Source organism: Lutjanus erythropterus, chromosome 22 (genome assembly GCF_056507025.1).
Source record: "Lutjanus erythropterus isolate fLutEry1 chromosome 22, fLutEry1.hap2, whole genome shotgun sequence".
NCBI classification, from domain to species: Eukaryota; Metazoa; Chordata; class Actinopteri; order Lutjaniformes; family Lutjanidae; genus Lutjanus; species Lutjanus erythropterus.
Genome location: NC_139338.1, coordinates 14,751,449 through 14,777,453, shown reverse-complemented (window position 1 = coordinate 14,777,453; position 26,005 = coordinate 14,751,449). Strand labels below are relative to the sequence as shown.

Sequence of the window (26,005 nt, the reverse complement as noted above, 5' to 3'; positions counted from 1 at the left end):
GTGACTTATGGGTTTTATTAAAGAAGGAATGCATCACTTAAAGACATAGAATTAGTGTTAGATGGGATGCACAAGACACACACTTTTTTCTTCTTTCTTTCAGACACACACATTTACTTAGGCCACTTTTGAAAACATTATTTACATTCATTTTTCCTGGAGACTCACAGAAACCCTAATCCTAATCCTAAAACCTACTTGCCTGACCCTTTTCTCATTTGGGGACCCAGTTTTTGTGTCTTTTTTGGTGGTAGTCTGTTTGGGCTGCGGCTGTGGGGGACGCGAGGGGTGGCAGAAAAAAATCATGCAGCGGCAAGCAGTAGAAAAATTGAAACAGGGTCAAATTTTGGAAAATGACAACACCAAGAAGTTTCCTTTGGCTTGGGTCCATGTGCTTTTCAGAGACAGAGCACAGCAGCAGGCTATCAAGCTAGAGACTGAATAAGGTGAGGGAGCGCTGGTAGCAAGAAAGTAAAGCAGAGAAATAAAATGTTATTTTCTGATCACTGTTTCACAGCAGTTATGTTGAGAGCATAAAGAAACACCCCACACACACTGCTGCATAACCCTGCTGCTAGAGTTTACTGTAGCACACTTTACTACAATGGCAATGGGTTTCCATTGTTTCCTAATAGGTATTACAGTTCTGTGATGGTGTTTCTCACATATCTACTAGTTCCTCAATGAAGTGGTAACAGTGTGTGTGAAACATTTCCCTTATTTCATGCAAATTCCTGGTTTTATAAAGGATTTGTCACACTGTGGTCAGTGGAGCGTGATTCTGTTTAATGTAGCTGCCTAATTAAGCTCCACTCATCATCAGAATCAGGTTTATTGCCAAGTCACACACAAGGAATTTGCCTTGGTATATTGGTGCATAAAAATAACCACAGTATGAGAACATTTAAATAAAGATCAAAGTAGAACTGCAAGTCAAGAACCATAAATAGAGAATAGAATTGACAGATAGAGTCCAAGATGTGTGTTAATGTATGATGCATAGACTTTACAGTTGTATAGAAGATAGAGGAAGCTCACCTGTGTTGCAAAATATGACTAAACAAAAATCAAGAATTCATTAGATTTGGCAGGTGAAATGTTTGTATGAACATCTCAGATCCTCAGACGTGCTGGGCCAAAATATAAACACAGTAGGGAGAACACTGTGTACACTGTACACAGCTGTCAAGGTGTACCATTTATTACTAACACCATGGAGTGTCTGAAGAGTAGTGACTTGAAATATCATGTGTATGTGGGGTTACTAAAACAAATAATGGACCACAGAAGCAGTACAGGCTTTGTTTTGCAAGCGATAACCATAGATTCTTTCCTAATGTTATCAGCAATAATGCAGTGGCTAATGCAAGTAATGAAGTTGTGGAATGATAGATACTGCACAATGGAATAAGTATGTATAAATATCTTTTTGTCTTACAACTTGGTTACCATTATTTTGAAATACAGAGTAATATATTTCATCATCTATTATCAGTTGTTTTTCCACAGTGGATATGCAGCCCAGTTGCCTGATGAAACAGTATGTATCCAAGAGGATACTTTAGCTTGGCAAGAGATTTTAGCCTACAGGGACCATCTAGACTTGCATGCAGTCCGATTCAGGTAATGACACGTATTAAGCAGTTTAAGTGAGGTAGACCCTGCCAAATCATGAAAAATAATGATAATGATAAAGTTACCTCTAGACATGTACTGGAAAAGCCTCTGTACTGTTTTTGACAACCCCATTTATCCCTAAAATAGCATAATTCCTCAACATACTCTAATCAGCCTGTGAGCAGTGAATGGATTTATAGAAAATCCACTTGATCGTCAGTATAATTGGCGACATATGCACAGACATAAAGAGAACCAAAAGCACAATAAAGACTGACAGATACACACATAAGGCTGAACAGTAGCTGCATTGAAGCAGCGATTATTTTCATTTTGAAATGCTTTACCCAAAATGAGATACCTACTACTTTGGAGGAGAATGAATATAACATTCAGTGGCATCTGTTGGATGTATGCCGGCGACTGGAGTCAGCTCCAGTTTCCAACCCCAAAGCAGAACGCTTTATTGATATAGTGAGAAAACACAAACACTGGCTGCAGATGCAAGGTCCATGTGCAGTGGGTACACTTGTAAAAGAAGAAGTCAAGTCTGAAAACACTAACACTAAGTAGCAAAGATAATTTTGTTTGCATACAAGAACTATAAGGTAGTCAACAAAAAAACAATTATGCACAACGTGTGGGTCAAAACTTATATACAGAGATACAACAACTTCCAGAACCAGTTTGCACATGTAAAAAAAGTTATATGCTGATTAATGCTTTGGGGCACGTTAATATGTTTTATCAAATCACTTTATTTAGTGTGCATATAAATAGTTGTGTGAAGAAATATTGTCAATATAGACATAACTAATGAGGCTGGAAACTGTATGACTCATTAAGACTTGAAACTTAAAGTTTAGGACGGGTCAGGTTTGAAGTCCTAAACTTTAAGTTGTCAGTCCTGACTTTGAACTTGAGTGCAAAGACTTGAGACTTACTTGTGACTTGCAAAACAATGATTTGGTCCCACCTCTGTCAGTTAAAGATTTAAGGTGAAAATGTTTCTCATTCCACACGTCTCCTTGTGGAAATGGAGGAAAAGTCACCAAAGTCATTAAGGTTCAGCCTTTGGGCACCATAAATGTCCGCACAAAATTTCATGGCAGTAGTTGTTAAGATATTTTAGTGCGAACTAAAGTGGTGAACTGACCCGCCAACCAACATTGCTGCAAATAGCCACAAAATTGCCTCAAAAAATGGACTGTCCAGTCTGCATGTTACTTGTAAAAAGACAACTTCTGAACAAGAAAAACCTTAACTGAAGCTTCCCAACCCCAGTGCCTACCTATAAGCTCCCATCACAGGTACTTGACAATTTCCTGCATTTTACAGCACGTTTATTGCCGCTCCTATTGTCCCAGAGGTGTGTAGGTAACACCCTGCGGCGGTTAACAAATCTCGGCAGAGGGTTTTATGACCAGAAACTTAAATCACACTCAGCCCGGGAGTGTCAGGGAATATTAACGCTGAACTGGCGAGACCGCCGAGCAGCACCTTCACAGACCTGATGTGCGGTAGCGAGTCGAGCTGGTGGGCCTTGTTAGCGAGGGCTAAAGATCCATTTCCTGGTGTGAAAGGCTGCTGAGAGGCGTCTGTCGGCATGAATGGGGCTGAATAGGGGACTCATAATGGATGTGAATTGAGGCGTGGATCTGAGGGTTTTTTTGTGAAGCAGATATGTGAATAAGCTGGTTTGTCAGCTGTTGTGCATATGACTTTGTCAAGTGGGATGCTGCTGATTAAAATCTGAAATAAATTGGGATATAGATACGTCTTTATTTGCTCTTGTAGAGGGATTTATCATGCAGATGTTGGTGTAGACATATTAACAACAAATGTGTGCCGCTGAGCCATACAGAAGACTAAACATCTTAAATATACCTGTAGTCACCAGAGGACAATCTTCATGAGAAAATCAAGTCTCAGTTTTAGAGATCAAAATGCCCCAAAGTTATTTATTTGTCTGGGCTTGTCCGCTTTGGTTCAGCAGTGTTACTTGTTGTGTTAGGAATGTCTTGTAACCAACACAATGAGCAACTGTTGGTGACAAAACTGTGCACTATTGCCGACTTTGTATGGAATCATTAGATTCCTTGGGTCTCTTCTTTCTCTGTGATGATAGACTTTTCACCCTGCATTCAAGTATGGCTGTTGAGAACAGGTACATTTTTTTAATAACTGCAGTGATTCATCAAGTAATCACCAACTGTTTTGATTTTTTGAGTAATTTTTAGAAAAATAGTCTCTCAAATGTGAATATTTTCTGGTTTCTACAGCCCTCTATGTCAAGGAATTCCAAACTTTTTCATGTCAAGGACCCCCCACAGTAGATGCACATTGGACCATTGACTCACAATTTGAGTGGAATTGCCTCTGAGTAATTTTCATACAAAGTAGTTCATTTTGATCATACTCTTGCCTTTTTAAGGAGGTGAGACAGGGAACATGACTCTTGATGAGTGAGTGCAGTTAACATGATAACGTCCAACAAATTATACTTTCTTGCTGGTAATTTTTATCACCATCATCATTATGGCTTAGGAGTTACAGTAAAGTTTCCACTGAACTGAATTGTGCTGAAAAAGTTATAACTTTTGCAAAACATAATTTGTGCCTTCAAAGCCTGTGTTGATTTTAATCCCGTGCAGGAAAGCTATTTGCACAATCTTTTCTATTTCATCATGTATTTGTACTTTACGCTACTTGAACATCAGGAATGGTCTCCATGCTCTGTTTGAGTTTGGCTTTTTTTTTTTTTTTTTTGACAAACTGTCCTGCAACATGTTGGGACAAGTCACTGTCCTTGTTGATTTCTGTTTTGAACAACCAGAGGGATGTCTTCCCTCATATTTGCATTTGAAGGGATCAGTTAAATCCCTTCTCGCCTCCTGGGGTTAAAACGCAGTCCTGGTGGTACAGAGTCCAGGTGTGAATGGCTGTTATAAATGAAAATGAGGCAGAGCACTGCGGAAAAGAGCACGTCTACTCAGCACAATAAAGGTTAGGAAAAGGCCAAATTACCAGTTGAGTTGTGTTCCAATAGATAAATGAAATGTGCAGCCAGAAGGAGTGAGTAAGTGTGCCTGGTATGTGTAAGTGTGTGTGTGTGTGTGTGTGTGTGTGTGTGTGTGTGTGTGTGTGTGTGTGTGTGTGTGTGTGTGTGTGTATGTGAGTGTGTGTGTGTGTGTGTGTGTAGACCAGACTAGGTCTTGGATTTCAAGTATAGAAAAGGCCAGTAGATCTTGTCTGAACCCCGGTACAAAGCGCTTGCCAAGGAAAGAAAACTCTGCTCAGAAAGTCCTTTGAGAGACTTGATCAAAAGATTTCTATCCAAATTACTTCTGACTTAACTTGGCATCAGGTTAGACCAATATTTTTGGGCAATAACGTCCTTTTAAATAAAACTGGATATCAGCCAGAGGTTCCTCCATGAAATCAGATTCATTTTCATTTAAAGTATGTTCCCCTGTCCTAGAACAGTTGTGGGTGGATCTGTCAGTCTTAAGTAGCTGCTTGTGAAATGTGAAGCTGCAAGTGCAACACGGAGTACTTGCCATTTTCTAACATTAAAAGGGACTAATTTAAAGCGGTTTTAGCTCTTTGTGAAACTGAGCATTTGTGCATGTGTTTGTATTTGTGTGCGCTGGGGGCAAAGGTCACTGTATAAACCCTCCATTAGTTAGTTCCTGCTCATCAGCCTGAGACATGTGAATGAAATCATCCATTCAGCACATGTCCACCGGCTTTATAGAGTGCTGATACATGACGCCTTTGCCTTATAATGGGATAATTCCCATAAAAAAAACAGTTTATATTGTGAAGGGAGTAACGGAAGATAGACAGGGAGTTTTAGGAGACATATTATAGAACCTTACTAAGTCAGACAGGAAAACATGAAGGAAAGAAGGACAGAGGACAGAAGGAAATCCTAACTAGCTTTTGGAGTCCCACCTTAACTCCGGTTATGAAATCCTAAATACGCAATCCAACATTACTTATCAACTTTTATGTTGGTAAAAGTCTTTTATGTTATTCCTCCGTTGTAAAAGGTATCCGAACTGACACCTTCAACACCAACAATAAGGCAGAACTACATCAGATACTTTCTGCCCTGCTGCACCTTCTATCTTCGGAGAGGAAGCAGAGGAGACGGCAAGGTCAACTGTCCTCTTGTGCTTTCTCATGAACCATGAGTCTTTGGCCACAAGTCTGACGGGCTGATATCTGCCTATTGTCTGGGATAAAGCCACTCATCCTCTCTGACCTGTCCCCCATTCACAACAGAGCATTCCTCGCCCCCTCATTGTCTGCTTTCGTCATCTGTATTAAGTATTTGTCTGTCACAAAAGGAGAGGTTTTCTTCTTTATCCGTCTGCTTGATTTCTAGAGCTTTTGAAATGCATATCCAGATAAATATCTCAGGAAACTCAATGCACATCTTTCGGTGGGTGAAACACAAAGTGGCTTTTGCAGAGCGGTGCCAAGACCCCTGGAAAACTTGAGAGCTTTTCTGAAAAGGTTTACCCTCTGACTCGACTGCCAAGCTCCTCTCTCGCCTCTCACTCAATTTCAAATATGCGCCGGCATGCCAGGAAAGAAGGCCGTGTTGGCAAAGCACATAGACAATCCCATCTCTATGCACACAGAGAATCTCTCCCTCCATCTAGCTAGTCAGCTAACGGAGTCATTTCTCATTTGTAACAGGTATTTTGGCATGTGACAAACAGCTCTGTTGCCCTCTCTGCAAGTCACTTTGTGGGGTTGTCAGGGGAGAGGCCGTCTTTGTCTGCTGGACAATTGCGTAAACTCATTTGTCATTTTAGACTCTTTAAATGAAGCCGTTGCTGCTTTTCAGCCTTTCACAATGACGGATGGTGCAGAGTCCAAATAAATTACATCAAACTTGCCTAGGCATATCAAGTGATTTTTCTGTATTTCGCCCACTGTTGTTGTGAACAAATTGTTTTTCCAGAACTGGTTTTTGCACATTTTCAGAAAAATTTGTACATCTTCTTACATTTTACAAGGTGGTCGTGCATATCTCCTTTTAGTACCAAACTCTTCACTTCTAGCTCTGTGAGATTGTCATGAGTTTCCTGAAGTGAAGAGCTCTTTGACAATAACGTCATTGTGATGCTGTGCTGAAGTGAGAGATGAGGACAGGGGACCCCTCTTCTCTCACTCATTCAGATCTCCAAAATAGGAAGGGGGCAGTTGTATCAGTGACGGGGTGAGGAGACAGGTCCCCTGCGTGAGAACTGCCTGAGATGGATGAGGCTGACTTGGGAGGAAGCACAGTCAATATTTAACCAGAAAAACTTCAAGAAGACATGAGGGGTTAAAGTTTGGGAGGGCATGTTACTCTGCATCAGGGAGAACAGTTTGTCAAGGTATTAATATGTTGGTAAGCAAACCCAGCACCGAACAACAGACAGACAATATTAACAAACAGCTGGTGAACTTGAGGGGACATTTAGGAGCTAAAGAGTTAATATTTGTCTCAGGAGTTGTGGGAGACCAAAACAGAGCTAAAATGTGAGTGATTATTAGACTTACACTCATCAGACTCAACACAAACACGACTAATGTTGCTCTGCATCTGCTAAATAAAGTTAGCCATACTAATTTAAAGGGTGACAATATACAGTTTATTTCTACTACCCCCATGTGGCCAAAACATATCGCAAGTTTAAGTGAATGAACGTCCTTTTACCATGATTTGCCTTAACTTTGTGCCATTAGCCATTTTTTAAAATGAGGCTTGATTTTCATCAAATAGCATTCACGATCAAATCCCTTACATATGCTAATTTAGCTCGGATTTGTGCACTAATGATCAATTTTGCTGATGAGATAATGGAGCAGCTGCACCAAGAACACTCGCATTAAGCACCACATGATCTAATCAGCAGCTGAGTAGAAATTAATGTGACATTATTAGAGCAAATGACATGAGGTGGACCAGACTAGATGACCTCAGGAACCATTTAATGACACAGACAGAGCGGGAGGGTGCAGTCACTTGCATTATAAATAGAAATTTAGCCTGGGAGGGAAGGAAAGAGCAGTGAAATTAGTAATTGCAAATAACTACAAATATTTCAAAATATTTGGAGGGGATTAATACTCGTTTACACTTTTGTGCCTTTATGCCTCAAAAAGGACTGCAAACCCTTTTTTGCGCAAGTAGTTTGAAATTGACTTTGGGATTATTTACCCTTGACTACTTTCCTATAAGGTAGTGAGCAGCTGTCTGGCTTGTAGAAAATAGAAAGAATAAGTCAGACAGAAAGAAAAGACAAAGAAAGAGTGTGAGAGTAGAGTGGACATGTCATCTGGCTCTTAGGAATCCTGCAAACCAGTTGGGGGGTGGGGTGGAGGGCTTGGTGTCACTGTGGTGGTGGAGGAGGAAGGGGTGTGGGGATAGGTGGGGTGTGTGTGTGTGTGATTGAAGTGCAGTGGCAGGCGATTTGCTCTGGAAGGGAGGAATGAGGGGAGGGGCTGACAAGGCTTGGCTGCCCCAAGAGCTCACACACACACACACACACTCATCCACTCACTCCCACACACTCACAGGGATCAGAGACACTCCAGATAGAGACGTCACCCCACTGCCCTCCCCTTTGCTCTTTGGACCTTGGAAATTTTGGACCAACAAATGTCCCCAGCTGCGGAGTGAGTGCGTCTTTTCAGTCTTCCCTCACAGCTGACGGTGTCTTTGAAAAGGCTGGGATGTTGAGGGGAATACTTCCTAGCTGAGTGGGATCTGGATCTGATTAGAGCATGGATCTGTTGAGCTTGATGCTGCAGACTTGTAGCCAGAGCTCGGGATTGTGGAAGTGAAAGAGCTTTATGCGAAGGTGGACAGAGAGATGCTTTTCCTGGAGGTAAGAGGAAAACAGATGAGTCCTTAAACTTTCAAATGCATAAGGATTTTGTTGACTGAGGAGCGCTTTTATTGTGGAAAATGCTTGCACCTAAGTTCCACTGTTACTCAGATCTGTTGATGAGGAGGCATGCAATGGATTGTGGGATATTTCCATGGTTCAAAGCAATGTCTGAAGTGTTGAAAAGGAGCTAAAGAGTATGAATAGTCAAGCTTGGCTTGAGATTAAAGTGCTGTGCATCTGAGAGGTGTATGTGTGTGTATGTCCATTTGTGATGTAGTGTGTGTGTGTGTGTGTGTGTAGGTCTTGCATAGGTGGTCTCACTCCAGCTGTGTTAAGTCTCCTGTGCACCCCCTGACACCCATTTGGCCTTAAAATAACACTCCTCACCAGAGAAAGAGCGATGACCTCGGCCTTTGAACTCCACAATTTAATGGTTTTCCTAAACCAAATCTTATGACGTTAAAGAAAAATATTCTTTTTTTTTCTGTTTTGGTTTCAGTGCCTCCAAATGTGTCCTTTGAAGTAACTGCAGGTACACTGTAAAAAGCATTGTTTTGTAGCTTTAAAAAGTTTCTTTTATAAGTTTACTGAATTTGAAAAGACAAGTTGGTGTAATTTTGTAATTATTCAAAACAAAAAAACTTTTCTAGTCAAATTAGTTCTGTTGTACTTTAGAAAACATGTTTAAAAAGCTTAACATATTAAGTTGAACCAACAACCCTTTGGTCACCTTGACAAACGTTGCAAACAAATTTGATTTCCATATTTCTCAGTTTAAAAAGTCAGTTTTTCAAACTGTAAAAAAGAAAGGTCTCAGGACAGAGGACAACTAAAACAATGCATGCTGGGAAAAATGCTGAGCATGCGTCTTTAGAAACTTAATTTAATGAGTTGATTGAACTCAGCACAATACAGTCATTCAACTCCACATTTAAACTAAAAGACTTCAAATTAGAAGAACCCATATTTATAAGTTCCGAGGTGTTCTAAAAATAAACACAAGAAAATGTAACTTTATCTAACTGGAATAAATAAAATTATTTATTTATGCCGCAATTTATGTAAATGTTATTTTAGCGAGAAAAGAGAAGTTCATTCCACCAAATTTCAGTATGATTTTTTTTACAGTGTAACTAAAGCTGTAGCTATTTAACCAGTTTGATATTTTAATAAATATTTTCTCTGAGAAAATAGGATCTGTAAAAGTCAAACTTCTCTGTAGATTAGGATGTATTCCTTTAGTTCGCCCGGGGTTGTGTTCATTTGAAAAAAACACGTGTTTGACTTACTAATTCCTCAGTGAAGGAGAGCCTCTTTAAAAGTGTCAGTTAAAGCAGGGGGAGGCGCGCGTGATTAACCGTTAGCCGGCTACATCTGGCCCGTGTTTACACAGAGCCAATGTTGTGACTCTTTAAATGCCTTTTTCAAAAAGTTTCCCTTTTTAACCCCCTTAACCTCCTCCTGTCACGTCTCCGCCGTGGCCCGGCTTTAAAGGAGGAATGGTTGGACATTTTGTTTTTGTTTTTGACAAAGACGGCCATTGTGTTGTTGCCAAATGGGTGACATGGTGTAATGTGAGTTGCTGTGTATGTTGGCTCAGGAATTCGCAGTCACCTTTTCCCTGTGACTTATGGGATGAGAGGCAGGAGAGCTGAAGGGCAGAGGAGGACAGACAGAAATTACTAGAAAGTGAGACTGAACCAGAGCTGAAATAATCAGTTGATTAAGTGATTAGTTCATTGACTATTTTGAAGAAGGGAGAATTTGCTGCCTGGTATGTCATATATGAAAGAAAATTTAATATCTTGGTGATTTTGTACTACTGGTCAGACAAAACAAGTAATTCAAATATATCACCTATTAGCTGAAATATTAATGGATAATAGAAATAATCATTAGTTGGTGTTTGGTGTGTTTTGGCTCATTCCTGTTTAAAGTTACATGTGACAAAAAAATCAGGCAATATCCTGCTAATGTGAAAACAATACAATCAGTCTGGTCAAAGCCAGTTTGAAAAATGTGATGGCACTTACAATGTTCAGGTGTTTAGATGATGGAACGCTTGCAACAGAACACGTGTCCATTAATTTGCTGTGAACCTGAATCCACGTTATCACCAAAAAAAAGAAGCATTAATGGCCCCTATGTGACCCTTCCTAAGCCCCACCCCCTTTTGGATCCACTGTCAACTTTCTCCTTTCCTGTTTCCTGTACTCAGATGTTCTGCTTTATCTATGTTTAAAACAAGAAGAACAAATTCTGGCGATGGATGTTGCTCGGAGATGTAGAAGCAAAACATAGTAACATCTTAAATTAGCTAATGTTAGTAAAAAACTAGCTAATCTAGGCTTACATCAATGGTTTGCTAGTTATTTAGTGTTTTGTTCTGTAGCAAAATGCTGCCTCACTAGTGTGCTAATATTCATCAATCTGCTGCTTTTGATAGCTAATTTTCACAAAACACTACCGAGCTAGCTAGCTAATCTACATTGATTATTAGGTTGGCTAATAATCGATGTAATAAGTACATAAGTACAGGAAACAGGAAATGAGAAAGTTGACCAAGGTTCTGCTTTGGATCAAGCTGACTCAACTTTTATTGGAACACAGAGCAAAAAGTATCTCACAAACAACCACAGTTCTGTTGAGATAGTGGCCCAAAATAATCCTGGAAAAAATAACTGACTTGATCTAATTGCACCACTTACTGGTCTCAACTAGGTTAGGCGAGATAAAGCAGATCCGGTAAAGAAAAGCTTCTGGGTGATAACATTATCTGCTCTACCATAAAACCTGATAGATTGGTCACTGAACAACAAAGCGACAGTCAAATACCCCTTTGTTGCGTGATAAGAGCTTTGGTTTGTCTTTTAACTGCATTTCTGATCTGTAAATTCGGTGTTTTGAGGCCCTGGGCTTCATTCAACTGTATGCTAATTGGAGGAATGCTAATATTTCCCCAGCCTTGTTACCGGGGTTTGACGTGGTGTTAGAGGCCTCGAGGGCGAACTGAGAAGACAGAGCTGACAGTTCTACGAGTTAGTTCTGTTTGTGAATTGGACTGCTTCTGACCTGTGACCTCTGGATGGGACACAAGCAAGATAACCATTTTTTTAAAGGATCAATAATTATCACATTTTTAAAAAAAGAAATAGGAAATTGTGAGCACAATGTAATGTAAGGCAATGTAAGGCATTTAAGTGTGGAGGATCATAATCAAAAAAGACGAAGAAGAAGAAATTACTTAATAAATAAATATGCCATTAACTGTACCAAAATAGAAAATGGCAAAATACAAAATAGCATTTAGTATCTAAAATATGACATAAATTGATACTAGTTTTAATTTGCTCTTGTATATATTTACATTTGAATTAACCCCGCTATTTATTTATTTTTACCATTTAATTTTGTATTTCACTTGTTAATTTCTTCATTTGTTTCAGTTTATTTGTATATTTCTGTATTATTTTCCCTTGTACAAGGTGTATAATTGAGCTATGCTGTCAGATGTTGATTATCAAAATTATTTTCGATTAATTTGACATCTAATTGATCACTGCAGCTCTACTTGAAATCAGGGTTGAGATGAGACATAATTTAAAAAAAAAAACTACCACTGTTAACTCTGGGTAGGGTCTTTTTTTTTTTTTGAGTTTTCACTAAAAAATAAGTTCAGCCCCCATCATACAGTCCCTAAATAACTGATTATCACCTGGCACACTCATTGGTCAACATGAATTGAACTGACTGCTCTACAGTCAAAGTTAACAGGCCTAATGTTTGGTCAATAGGAGCCATTATGACCCTAATGTCCCTCATAGCGCTGCTTTTGTGTAAAACATCAAACCCACATACAGTTTGGAGGACCTGTGTGAAGTTTCCACCGGTTTTCACCCAAACAAGTTCTATTCTTGTCGAGATTTGCATGTCAAAGAGGCAGAGCGAGTGGCTTTTTCAACACCTTGGGACCAAAGTGCGGTTTATCAGGCTGAGAGGGCTCTGAAGAACATGGCTGCTGAGATAAGAGAGGGGCTACTGCTGAAGGCGGGAGACACACGACGACGAGACTGATTAATCCCTTTTCATGTTGCAGTCCAACTGTTATCAGCTTGTAAAGAGGGAGAAAGAAAACCTGCTTGAAATGCTGCTGAAAGTGGATTCGTGCTGAGTGGACGTGCAGATTGTACTCAAGGTTGATTACTTTTTTTGGAATTTATCAGTTTTTCTTCTGTTTTTTTTGCATTCTCTTGATCACAGTATTTTGAAATTCCTGTACATAGCTGTAAATCACTGCCCCAGTATAATGTGGTAAGCAGCTTACACGTATTTCACAACCTTCAGGACTTTGTAGCACAGTGGATAGGAGCAACAGATGTTTGGTGGTCAACAGCTGGAAATTTCTGTTTCATCGTGTTACGTCAAAGCATTACAATCCCAGTTTAAAAGAGCTGCCTAAATGTAACCAATGTACCTATGTATCTACCTCCTAACAAGGTCTTCAAAGAGTGAAAATAAATGACAAGATTGATTTAAATTGATAAGATTTAAATGGAAATACAAACCTTTAAATCTTCAGTAACTAAAAATGCTCTTGTTTTAACTCTATGTAAAGTCTGGTAAGGCTGGCAAGAGTCATGTATGGTTGGTGAAGAAGTGCACCATAATGGAAAACGCCTGCCTATGATTTTCCATTATATGTCATCCCAAGTTTGTCTTAAGTTGCCTTTGAAGGTGGTCAAGTGCTATTTTGGACACTTGATCGAGCATAATTCTGTAATAGATAAACAAAGGAAGTATGACATGCTACACTAATGGGATGGAAAATAACGTGTTAGTTATTCTTGAGTGTGACTCAGGAGGTTGAATTGTGAAATGATGGAAATTGTGTGATATGTTAAGAAGAAACTTTGTCCTTTCGTCTCTGTTTTTAAAAGAACTGTCTCCACTGCTCTTTTCAGTATTTGTTCTGGCGGTGATGTGAAACTCTTAAAACAATGCTGGGAAAACCATTATTTTGTTGAGAAATACAGATTAAAACTAATTGATGGGCTTGCGGGCATTTACAAAAATACAATAAGTGCTAAAAAATCCCAGATCAGCATTATCCCAGCCAATCAGCGACATAAAATGAACAGGTAAAAGCCAGAGCTTTGTGTATAATTGAAAACAATAATCAAGCAAACAGTGGAGGGATAGAAAAGGCAATTTAACAAAATGAGAAGTAGGTTCTGTAAATGTGATTCCTAAATCCTCCCCCTTTTTTTTTTTCTTATCCACAGTGCCCGCGTGTGATGAACCTGGAGCGCAGTGAGAGAGGGGAGCGTCCTTCTCCTCGAGGCCCAGAGATGGAGCCTCGTCCCGGGGGGAAGATGGGAAAGATATCTGTGGGGTTCCAGAGGAGCTCCACCTCAGACGATGATTCTGGGTGTGCGTTAGAGGAGTATGCATGGGTGCCGCCTGGAGTCAGGCCTGAGCAGGTTGGTACATAAAAAAACAAAAAAATTTATAGACTCATATAAACATAATCCCTCTAAATCATCACTTATGACCCACCATAAGTGTGTTCTGTGCTTCAGCCTTTGAGCAGTGGTGTGTAGCCCCCAGCCACTACAGCAGGCAGGGTTTGAGGTCAGGACCAATACTAATTCTAGGTGTGAAACTCATTTTAGTTACCTGGAACAAAAACAAGAACTAGACTTTAGACTTAAAACACTAACTAAAACAAAATAGATATACAGGAGATGTATTTAGTTTTACTCTTTGTAAATTGGGATTGGGATTTCTACATGACTGTGAGTCAACTGACTTCACAAAAATATTCTGTTTGTATTATAACACCTATTCTGTACTTCTTGAATCTTACCCCTGACAAATACTCCCATGTTATAATAAACTGAAGAAAGGTAAAACTAATCAAACATTTTTAAACAGCGAAAGCTAAATTAAACAAGCTATCCCACTCTGGAAACTGACTGAAACTAAACTGAATTGGAAACAAAACTTAAAAACAAACAAACAAACAAACAAAAATTCTCTCCTCTGTCTGTGTGTGTGACTCTCTTTGCAGCTCTCACAGACGGAGAGCAGAGTGTTATTTGTCTGATTTACTACTTTGTTCTTGCAAACACAGCTCCCTCTTTACCTCTGGCTCGTTGTGTTGAACTAGTGGGGGAGGGACCAAAAAAAATCCTGCATATACTACCTTTAAGGTTGTAAATTGCACATTACAGCTTGGAGTATCTAGAGGTGGAATTTTCCTTTAGAGGATGAGCGTATAAACCTGTATGCTAACAGAATGCGGTTTTTAGTTCAAATAAGGTTATGTGAGCAGACATCCTGCTCTCAGTGCCATATTGGCGGATTACGAGTGCTGCATGCTGACGCCCAGCATCTGGCTATGGATTTTTTTTTCACATTCATTAGTGTCTATTAAGATACACATGTTCAGAATCTGTTTCAGCTCTCTCATTTTTTCGTGGAAATGCATTCCTACAAACAAAATTGTGTCAATGTTTCCTTTCCCCCCGTCAGCGGGAATTATCCTCTGCAAACATTAACATTTCCAGTCCCTCGCTGTCTCTTATATGTGGAGAGATTTCACAGTCAGGCGCCTGTGACTGGATTGAGATTGACATGTTTGGCCCAAAGTGTCACCAAAAAAAAGGACACACAAAGAAGCAGTCATTCTGCAGCCTGATCTGATAATACCATTGACCTCCTGGCTGCAGCACATCTCACTCATTTATGTGGTCTGACCGTACAGCAGACAGAAAATGACAGTATAGATTCTTTTAATATTACTCACACTCTTCTTTCCTCCACACACACACACACACACACACAAAAAAAAAAAAAGCTACCAATGGACTGACAAGATGTGTAATTTCTGTCTGTCTTCTAAAGTTCATTCGTCTATCTTCATCCACAGGTCCAGATGTATTTCTCCTGTCTGCCAGAGGACAAGGTGCCGTACGTCAACAGCCCCGGAGAGAAGCACAGAATCCGACAGCTCCTCTACCAGCTGCCGCCGCATGACAACGAGGTAGGGATGATGAGAGTCACTGACAGGGTGTGTGTGTGTGTGTGTGAGAGAGATGGAGTAAGGATACAATAAATGCAACAGTAAAAGGTTTATCTGACATTTATGATATTGCTATTAAAGTGAAGTGAAAAAGAAACAATACCAGAGCTAATCAGAGATATATGGGACATTCAAAACTTAATGAATCTTTACAACAGTAAACATGTCTTCCCACGTGAATTAAAGTTTCTCAGTTCAAACCAACCTAATGCCTTGTTTTGACTTATTAAAGCTTAATTTCAGATTTTGTGAAAATCTGTTCAGTGTGTCAAGAGATGTTGCAGCTGAGGGATGGCTGGAGGAACTAGACAGTAACTAAACTTATGGCTGGGTAGCAAGCCTCGATATTTTTTCGGCGCAGTCCAACTTAAAGCATGTCTGCAGTTGAGCTTTGACCAACGAAAGCAAAGTTCAGTTGAGCTTTACTTTTCAACTGCTTTCATCTCTTGCTCTTTAAGTGACAGTTCAACTGTTGTCTTGGACATTGACAGACGTTTCAGCTGCTCTTGTCTCTTATACTTCAGCTGATATTTCATTGTTCATGGTTCTTAATTTTAAGCGACCTTCATTGCTCACAGACAAATTGACAATTCAGCTGCCTTCAGAGCTTAAAGATAAACTTTTTGAAGATTTTTTTTTTTAAAACTTGTCTGTTCACTGCATACGTTTTGCAGCTGAAACATTTGAAATAGAAATCCTGAAAGCAAGTGAAGTTGTGATGGGGCCAAAATGCTGAAAGGAGCCACTGAACTAGCATTTAAAGTGAAAGTGCTCAATTGCATTGTTACGACCCCAAGTTGGGCTAGGGGATGAGGGGTGCAACATTAAATAAATTTACCCAGGAGAAAAAGGAAGGAACGAGAACTGAGACAAAGATGATGTAAACAAAGGTTCTTTTATTTAACAAATGTGTCAATTTAAGTTAATTAAACTAACAAAAGTGTTAACTTCACCTACTAAATTGAACACACACACACACACAAGACAACAAGCGTCCATGCTAGCCAGGGAGGCTAACAAGAACACAAGCACAGGAAACAACAAGTGCCTTTGCTAGCTGGCGGGACTAGCAAAGCACATGAGGGCGTCCAAACAAGTGCCCTTGCCACCCATGAGGTAAACAAGGCACATGAAACACAAAGACAAGTGACTTCACCAGCTGAGCGCGCTAGCAAAGCACCCTGCTGCTGCAGGATTAAACTACAAACTAGCAGACTACAGTGTGTCGAATGGCCCAATGGCCGTGATCGGCTGCACTCTCCAGGTTTTTAAGCACCAGGTCCTGATTGCAGAGCAGCTGCACCTGATGCCAATCACTGCAACCTGCAAGAGGGGGAGGGGCAGAACCTGGACACAGGAGAGCACAGCACCACACAGACACTGTGGCACGTAACAACATAAAATTATAAATCATACGATATCTTAACTTGTTTACCAGGCACACTCAGGTTTTTAAAAAGAAAACTTTGCCTCCTCTAGTTACTGGATTGTTGTTTTCTGGTGCAAATGTGACTGCTTATATTTAAAAAAAAATTAAGAAGTTTGGCTTTTTCAGTAAATGTGAAACAAATCTTCAAAGCAAGGTTAAAAAAGGTATAGTTTTGGTATCATTCTGGTCTGACTCAACTAAAAGCCAGCAGCTGAGTAAAGCCTCACTGTCCTTTCCTAGTAAAACTAAAACAATGGCCACATTCCCTCGACTGTTTGACAAAAAAACCCTCCTGTGACAGTAAAGCACATGCCAGCCTCTCCTGTATAATAGCTTTATGGTGTGTAAACCAGCACTCCTTTCACATCTGGGTTAATAGAGTTTACATTAGCAGATATGGCGGAGGGGTTATCACCAGAAGGGAGGGATGGCGGGGGGGGGGGACTACTGTCTGACGGAGGTGGTCTCTGTATACACACATGAAAGATACACAATAGGAACACTCAACACACAAACACAACCGCACAGTGTTTGACTGAGCAGTTTTATGATGTTTGTCGGCAGACCTGGTGGTTGAGGAAGCAAACTGCCGGAGGATTCCTTGCGTAACTGTGGTTCGGAGGGATAAGGGTGTGTGTGTGTGTGTGTGTGTGAAAGAGAGAGACGGAGACAGTGAGCGTGTGTGCGAGCTGACACGCCGGCATCGTTTACTGTTGTTTAGAGAACAACCGAGCTGGTTGTTAGGATAGTCTCGGTCTTTTATATGGGCCTTCATCATCACCATCTCTAAACACAGAGGAAGGGTTTGTGTATCGCTCACGCCATCCTTTCAACACAGCCATCAGAGGAATTAGCTTTAATTAAACCCTTTTCCAGCCGTATATGGATTGCGTGTGATACTCTTCCACAAAGTTGAAAGCAAAGATGAAAGATGAACCATCAGCAGTAATGAGTGGATGTTATTAAGTGTTATTTCGCTTTCTCCTCCTAACTGGCGTCCCTCTTAGCCATTAATCGACCTCTTGTTCTTTTAGTTCATCAGCTCACTGTAAAAAGTTGAGAAAACTCAATTTCATGGCAACTGTCTTCAGTTATTTTTCAGTATTAAGGCAAACTGGAAGTCTTAAAGCTACTACAAGAGGTATTTAACTGGTTATAAAACAGTCTCACTTTATTATTATTTATTTATTTTGCCTCTCTATAACTTTTATAAGTTAGTAAGACCATCCAAGAGAAGATCAGCTATTATTTTATAGTTATTCTTAATGGCTGCCACTAGGTAGGTTCTCCTTGAAACCAGGGGAAATGAGCCTGTGTTCACATTTTCCCAGACAAAAGTCACATTGAGTTGTATATTAGCCAGTTAAAAAGAAGCAGGAGGCGTTTGTTGTTTAGATAATTTTATATTCAATACTATGTTTTGTGGTTATTACAGTAGAAACTTTACTGCTTTTTTCCCACAAGGGGCTCCAAAATCAAGCTTTAAGCTTTAAGTTGTGAAGTAAATAAATCTTTTGCTGAGATCATTTACTTTTCTTCTTTAAGAAAATTAAAATTTTAAGTTTTAGACACAAAAACCTACATACATGTATTTTAAATATTGTTTTCAGTGAGCTGTAAACACATTTTTATCACTGTTTCGGTGCTTGAAAATTATTTACCATTTCTGACTTCACATTCATTCATTCCAACCTCCATAAAAAAATTAAATAGCAACAAGTACCAGCACATGACTTTAATTTAGGGGTTAGGTTTGTTTGCACTTGGTTTTATCATTTGAAACTGGTTTGATTTCATATTATGTGAAACTAGTTGATTTTACCTGGTTTAATTACTTGAAATGTATGTTTGTGGTACAGTGACGCAGCAGCTTGGTTCTTGAAATTATTATATTTTTTTTTCTGTACAGTGCTCCACTCATCCTTCTCTTCTGCCTTTAGGTGCGTTATTGCCACTCTCTGACTGAGGAGGAAAAGAGGGAGCTTCACATGTTCAGTGCCCAGAGGAAGAGAGAGGCACTGGGGAGAGGAACACCCAAGATCCTGCCCCGAGCTCTGCAACACACCCGCTGTGAAAATGTAGGTTCCACACATGGATGCCCACGAGCACACACACACGCATATGCACACATGTAGACCACTTGGTGCTCATATAGCCACAAGGTAAGCTAGCATTACAAGGAAACCAACTTGTGGCTCTTTAAGTTATTTATATCCAGAGCAGCTAACACCCACTATCCCATCCCAACGCGTAGCAGCCCGAGGCACAGCCCTGATTGGCTAATGTGATGGTTTTAATCATGGACATAAACTTCCTCATTAGGGCGAGAGGGGAAGCAGGGAAATTGGGAGGCTCGTGCTCAAGCCGAGCGGAGAAGCCAGTTCCTCGGGAGGAATTCGGCAAATTTCCTGCCACCCATCTATATCTCAGCATGACAGACTGCAAAAAAAACGTACAGGTTAACAAGTAATTCTTGCACAGAGTCTTAAAATCCTACTTTTTCCAAACAAGACACAGTATGTGGCACATAATTCAACTTATACTGGTTTAATTACATGCAGCTCGGCTTAATACGTGCATCTGGTTTTGAGTCTTTTCTGGAAAGGAGCTGGCAAGTTTCTGCATCTGTGTCTGAAAACTCTCAAACAAAGTGGATTTACTTAAAGGGATAGTTCGGATTATTTGATGCATGGTTGTTTTAGTCCGTGCATTTCCTACAGTTGATGTCAACACAAAGCAAGTTGGTTGCAGCACAGAAGCTAAACAAGGAATTGCTGTGGACAGGGTCAGCAACAAAAGGTATTTTAGGCACTTAAAAAGGTCCACCTAAAAAAATAAATATTATTTGGAGTGTATGCTGACCCTGTCCACAGCAGTTCATTGCTTAGTTTCCATGCTGGTACTCCTCTCTGCTTTCCCAAACTAGGGGTGAGGTGACCGGCATCTACTGCAGGTAATACAATATTGATAAGTACCTCAAACAACCGTACTTCAGATAATCCTAACTATCCCTTTGTTGTAGATGTACCCACTGGTAAACAGAACTTCTCTTCGGATTATACACTGTGAACAGGCTATTAAACACAAACGGTGTTATGGAAACTTGTGCTGTCAAAGCAAAGCAGCCCTCTAACCCCCTGTGTGGAAAGATCAACATTTTTAGAGATGCATGTCATTTCTGAACGAGTCTGTTAATGAGAACCTTGATTTTCAGATAAAGAGAGACATCTAGGCTCCATTTTGACATTCTGGTTGAAGTCATACAATCCTAAAACATGACCTCTTTTTCCGACTTTTGATTTGGTGATGGAGGTTTAAACAGAACATCCAGCGCTATTCAAGCTGCCCTTGATCATGTTCCTGAAAAATTCCCTTTCAATGCAACAAACATAAATATTAGTGTTATGTGGCTTCCAGCAAATTGAGCCCTGACCAGTGAATAAACCACATCCTCTGCCAGCCGTCCAGGAAGAGCAGGCCGGCTATGTTAATTCCCCCAGACAGGCCGATGAAGTCTGTCACCACTCAGACACAGATGCTGCCACAGGGATGCAAGGTCACACACACACTGAGGAGACACACAGGAACCTGAACTGACATACAAATCCTTAGACATGCTGAACATGCATGTGTATTCTGCAAACACACGCACTGCTACTCTATAATCACCTTCTCACTCATCCATACAGGCACACCTACACATATGCACACTGATACACTCATACAACCATTTGTACACATACTGCAGAGGCTTAAACGGATATATCATTCACACAGTTTGTCAGGCTCTAGTTTCCTGGTGGCCGCACACCCGGGGACACACAGCACCCCTGTATTCAAGGCCCCTGTCTGTCCACCGTGGTCATAATGGCTAACAGCTGGGCATGCTATCTCATAGCTGCCTATGGGTGCCTCATAGCTCTGCTGGGTTATATAAAGACTCGATTGCACGTTCAGACACGCTCTGACAATCTTTGTGGAGTCATATGATCTTTCGACTCACGACCAAGGCCAGTGGATTCTGTTTAAGCTTACAGGACAAAAACGCTCTCCAATTCCTCAGCGACACCAAATGAATAATTGATGATGTTTATACCACAACTCATTTTTTTCCCTCTCCCTGTGAAAGTGAAACAGCCACCAAATGAAACAAGAGAAACAAGTTACTTAATTTGAGTTCTGTACTACAACCTCTAAAGATGCAACCACTTTTTTTCATTTCCGATCAAATTCCAATACATGAACTTGCTGACAGTTTAAATTTGCTATTTTATGTTTCAAAATATAATTTTTTTGTTAGTGTTTGTAATGTGTTTGTTCAGGCCATGTTGGTTTATATTGGTATTTGACTTTTTGTGCTGGTTTATAGTTTTATCATAGGGTCCCCTGTGTTTAAGATCAATGTACAGTTGACGTGAAAGCTGCTTTCGGTCTGTAACTGGGAATTCCATATTTATACCTCAATCTAAAATAACAGAATTTGAACTGGTATATAGATTGATGATGGTAGTTTGATATGCGATGAGAGAATTACACATTATCAGTCTACAAAACAAATATTGAATCTGTCTCATCTAGTTGATACAAAGAATACTGTTCAGCAAGACACTAGGTGGGGTTGTCACAAGTGTAGTCAATCATTTTTAAATAGCAATCCCTGTTTTTGTTGCCTTGAAAAGATTAAATTGCACTGTCCATGTTATCAACTGTTGCTGTATTGTCATCTCTGTAGGATTCAGTGCTGTGTTTTGAATGAATCATATTCCTTTGGCATTTACAGTATGATCACCTGTTGTTTGGCCTTCTTTGTTTAAGCATCACTGTAGATATGTGATATATTTTGAATAGTTATCTCCATAATCTCTCTCTTGTTTATGCTGCATTCTTCATGTGTCACAGGCATCAACTGTACCACACTACCATCTATTTTGAAATGTCATTCCCTTATGCGACTGTCATTGTGTTCTATCTCCATACTTTCATTCTCAAGGTAGCTTTCTTATCCCCAGATAACCGAGGTCTTAGGCTCAATGATGAACAGTGTAAGCCCTGTTGATAAACTGCATCAACTAGATGCCTGAAAAATAAATCTCATGGATCATCTGTTGTTTGTGTTTGATTGTCAGTGTGGTGGAGGCATCAATGGAGGGGAGATGGCAATTTTTGCCTCCAGAGCTGGGCCGAGCCCCTGCTGGCACCCAGCATGCTTTGTGTGCGCTACGTGTCAAGAGCTGCTGGTGGATCTGATCTATTTCTACCAAAATGGCAAGATCCTCTGCGGAAGACACCACGCTGAGCTTCTCAAACCGCGATGCTCCTCTTGTGATGAGGTAAGACAAAGTAATAGTAGCACTACCCACTCACTGAACCTTTGCAAAGTCTAAAGAGTTCCACAGAACTAACAGTGGTATCCATGTTCCCCTTTAGATCATATTTTCGGATGAGTGCACTGAAGCGGAGGGTCGTCACTGGCACATGAAGCACTTTGCCTGTTTTGAGTGTGAGACAATGCTTGGAGGGCAGCGCTACATCATGAAAGATGGCCGGCCCTACTGTTGTGGCTGCTTTGAGTCACTGTATGCAGAGTACTGCGAGGCCTGTGGTGAAAACATTGGTAGGTTATATTTATGAAATGCTCTGAAGATTTTATTTTTGCTATTGGGTTTAAACTAAAGATCCCGCTTATGTATTCCATAGACTTCTTGTATAGAAGTTCTATACTTAATGCTATGCTCCTTTATTCTTGATCTCACGATCCTTTAGGTGTTGACCATGCTCAGATGACCTATGAAGGTGTACACTGGCATGCCACAGACCAGTGCTTCTGTTGTGCCCAGTGCAAGACATCCTTGCTGGGCTGTCCCTTCTTGCCAAAGCAGGGTCGCATCTATTGCTCAAAGGCCTGCAGCCAGGGGGAAGACATTCATGCCTCCGACTCGTCCGATTCTGCCTTCCAGTCTGCCCGCTCACGTGAATCGCGGCGCAGTGTCCGCATAGGAAAGAGCAGCAGGCCTGCTGAACAGTGGAGACAGTCGCAGCTATTTAACCCGCCTGCCACCGTCCCCTCATTTGAGTATAAGTTTGGAGATGGAGAGGGTGATGGAGATGCTGATTGTGACATTGGTATCGTAGGGCGCAAGCTGGCCCGCCTAGGCCTGGAGGAGGAGAGGTTCTGGAGGGAGCGGGAGGAGCAGGATGCAGGTGGAGAGGAGGATCCAGAGGAGTGGGCACAGCATGAGGACTATATGACTCAGCTCTTGCTCAAGTTTGGTGACCGGGGGATGTTGCACCAACTTCAGCAACCATCCCTAAAATCTCCCAGCCCTAGCAGTGACAGAAACAGACTAATAACTGTCTCTGACCCGTGGTTAAAGCCTGATACAACATCTATGGGGGTTACTGCCTCCTCTCCAACCCCTGCCAGTCCCACGCAGAGCCAGACATCCAATCAATCCCGAGCCAACAGCCTTAGCCCTGGACTGATGAGCAAGAAGCACCTGCCTGAAATGTACTGGGCCCAATCCCAAGATGGGTTGGGAGACTCAGCTTATGGGAGTCATCCAGGTCCTGCCAGTGCCAGAAAGATCCAAGAGCTGGAGTTGGACCAGGATCAGGAGCAATCTGGGCCAGGAAGACAGTCCTTCTGGCCAGACAGGCAGTGGTATGAAGACTCCCTTGAGTGTATTGCTGATGAGCTGAGGAAAGTCGAGCAGGGTGCTGGAGACTCCATGGACTCCCTGGCACTTTCAAATATCACTGGTAAGGAGACTGTTAGTTGCATGGATTTAATAGGAAAATGTGCATTCTTGTTTTAATATCAAACAACTGTTCTAAATGTGTCCTTCCTGCTTGCTCTTTTTAGGTGCATCAGTGGATGGAGATAGCAGGGATAGACCTTTAGTCTACAGCCTTGCCATGCAAGATCCCTCAGTACCAGATGACTGCGAGAAGATGAGCAACACGGGAACCTTTAACTCCTCTCATCTTCACCACAGCGCCAACTCTCTCAACCTTAACCTAGAGAAGGGAGGCGAAGAGGAGATAGCTTTGGCAATGAGGGGAGGCACACCAGGAGGACTTCTCTCCCCGATGTCCCCGCATTCAGAAGGGCTTCCTTCCTCATTTGTCCATGCCCCAGCTCTGAGGAGGAGCAAATCCCAATCCAGGCCTCCTCAGATGGTCAAGTTCTCAGACGACACTGTGGACAATGGCTATAATGATGGGTTTGATGTCAGTATTAGAAAGCATCCAATGAGTGAGAAGACACAGCGGAGGGTGTACTGCCCAGATGAGATGGGCCGAGAAAGAAGCCGCCCAACAAGCCACCATGGTCGCAGCAGGCAGCACCATCACCGGCAAGGCCGGCATCACAGGAGCCGCAAAACCCGCTCGGACAACAACCTGCACATGGTGCCTTTGGAGAAAGCGCAGAGGCCGTATGAGCCTCAGCAGCAGGGTCTGGTAAACCCTCCTTGTGGTGCCATGCTGCTTCAGCATCCCGCACACAGGCTGCCCATGGCCTACTCCCAAACCCGATCTGACTTTATGCCTCAGGGCTCAGCTCAAGGAGACCCACGGGTTGAGCATTTCATGGGTCTCTACAGAGATGAGGATGACTTTTGCTCTACTTGCTCTTCCTCATCATCAGACTCTGAGGAGGAGGGCTATTTCCTGGGCCAGCCAATCCCTCAGCCTCGAGCGGTTGGGCGCTACTATGCCGAGGACTACCCAACAAGAGTTACAGCCCTCTCTCAGAGTCATGGCTCACAGACTGGTCGCAGAAAGGGCCATCGCTCCAAAAACTGTATCATCTCTTAACAGCTCAGAGTGAATTTACATTATAATCTGCACTACACTAAGCAATATAGTCAGATTTTCTGATCACTTGGTTTTGGCAGATCAAATCTGGTTTTAGAGAAGGTGGTTTAAAACAACCAATGTGCACAGACTGCCTGTTACACCCTAGCAGAATGTGCATGTCCACATGTCAAGATGCATATCATATTTTGGGCCCAATTCTACTGAAAGAAAAATTAATCCAAACTGCCAAGACAGGAAAGACTGGATCTGTGTAACATAGTCAGAAAATCCGTTTTTTTTTGTGTGTGCGCAAATTTGGCCTAGATACTGGGTCTTACTAAATTTTAGCACTAATATGATGCATGGATTGGTAAATTTGGAAACCTTTCTTTAGACAGTGCAGACCAAAATTATGCTGGCAACACTAATCTCTTTCATTTCAGCTTTTGCCAGTAAGTGTTTGTTTTAAGTTTTATGTTCAGTTCAGTTTTTGCAGCAATATTTTTGTGTGCATTAAAATGGCAACACATTGTACACAGAGGTTGATAAAGTAGAAAATAGAAACAAACCAAATAATTATTTAATGCATAATAGTACAAGATGATAATGTATATACTAAGTTAAGATTTTAATACTGGTATTTTTATATCTGTGGTTTAAAGAATTGTTTCTTTTGAAGTGTATGATATAAAAAAATAGCAGTTGTAAAAGTAAACAAACAGACCTCCTTAATACTATGAGAAACAACAAAGAAGGTGCCACTTCATAAACTGTGTTCTACACAGGAAAGTGCCATGTTACTCTGTAACAATGTCTATTATAACATATATTCCACAATGCTCACTATTGATGTACAGAATATAAAAGAAATGGCAGTAACACCTGCATTTCCCATATTCAGCTGAACTGTTCACTACCCTTGCTCTGACATAACCAGCTCAATGCTTTGTGATGTAAAGATGCTTGTAATAAATATTTTTCTCCTCTGAAAACTTAGGAATGATTGTTCTTTTTTCAAATTTCTGACGTATATTCATTTTCAAATGACATATTTTATAGCCCCAAGTGTAGGGGCTGTAGTGTAGGGGTTGTGTTTTTATAGTGAGATGCATCACAGAAGTTATGGGATTTTGTAGTGCTGTAAGAACTTGAAAATGGTCTTAACGTTCTGTACTTTGA

General features: G+C 41.0%; 1 protein-coding gene across 2 annotated transcripts in view; it reads left to right on the top strand.

Annotated features, from left to right (window-relative positions):
- prickle1b (prickle homolog 1b) overlaps positions 1-25,822 on the top strand; it is a 37,799-nt gene extending 11,977 nt beyond the window's left edge. Inside the window, exons 1-8 of one of the 2 annotated variants that reach the window (XM_084711449.1) lie at positions 8,181-8,510; positions 13,796-13,993; positions 15,445-15,558; positions 18,967-19,104; positions 22,153-22,356; positions 22,454-22,640; positions 22,790-23,785; positions 23,889-25,822. In XM_084711449.1, coding sequence (XP_084567575.1) covers positions 8,496-8,510; positions 13,796-13,993; positions 15,445-15,558; positions 18,967-19,104; positions 22,153-22,356; positions 22,454-22,640; positions 22,790-23,785; positions 23,889-24,844 — 2,808 coding nt within the window. In that variant the 5' untranslated portion in view covers positions 8,181-8,495 and the 3' untranslated portion in view covers positions 24,845-25,822. Of the gene's footprint in view, positions 1-8,180; positions 8,511-13,795; positions 13,994-15,444; positions 15,559-18,966; positions 19,105-22,152; positions 22,357-22,453; positions 22,641-22,789; positions 23,786-23,888 lie in introns of those variants that run through there. The other variant, XM_084711450.1, reaches the window with a different exon arrangement.
- Positions 25,823-26,005: the final 183 nt, after the last annotated feature.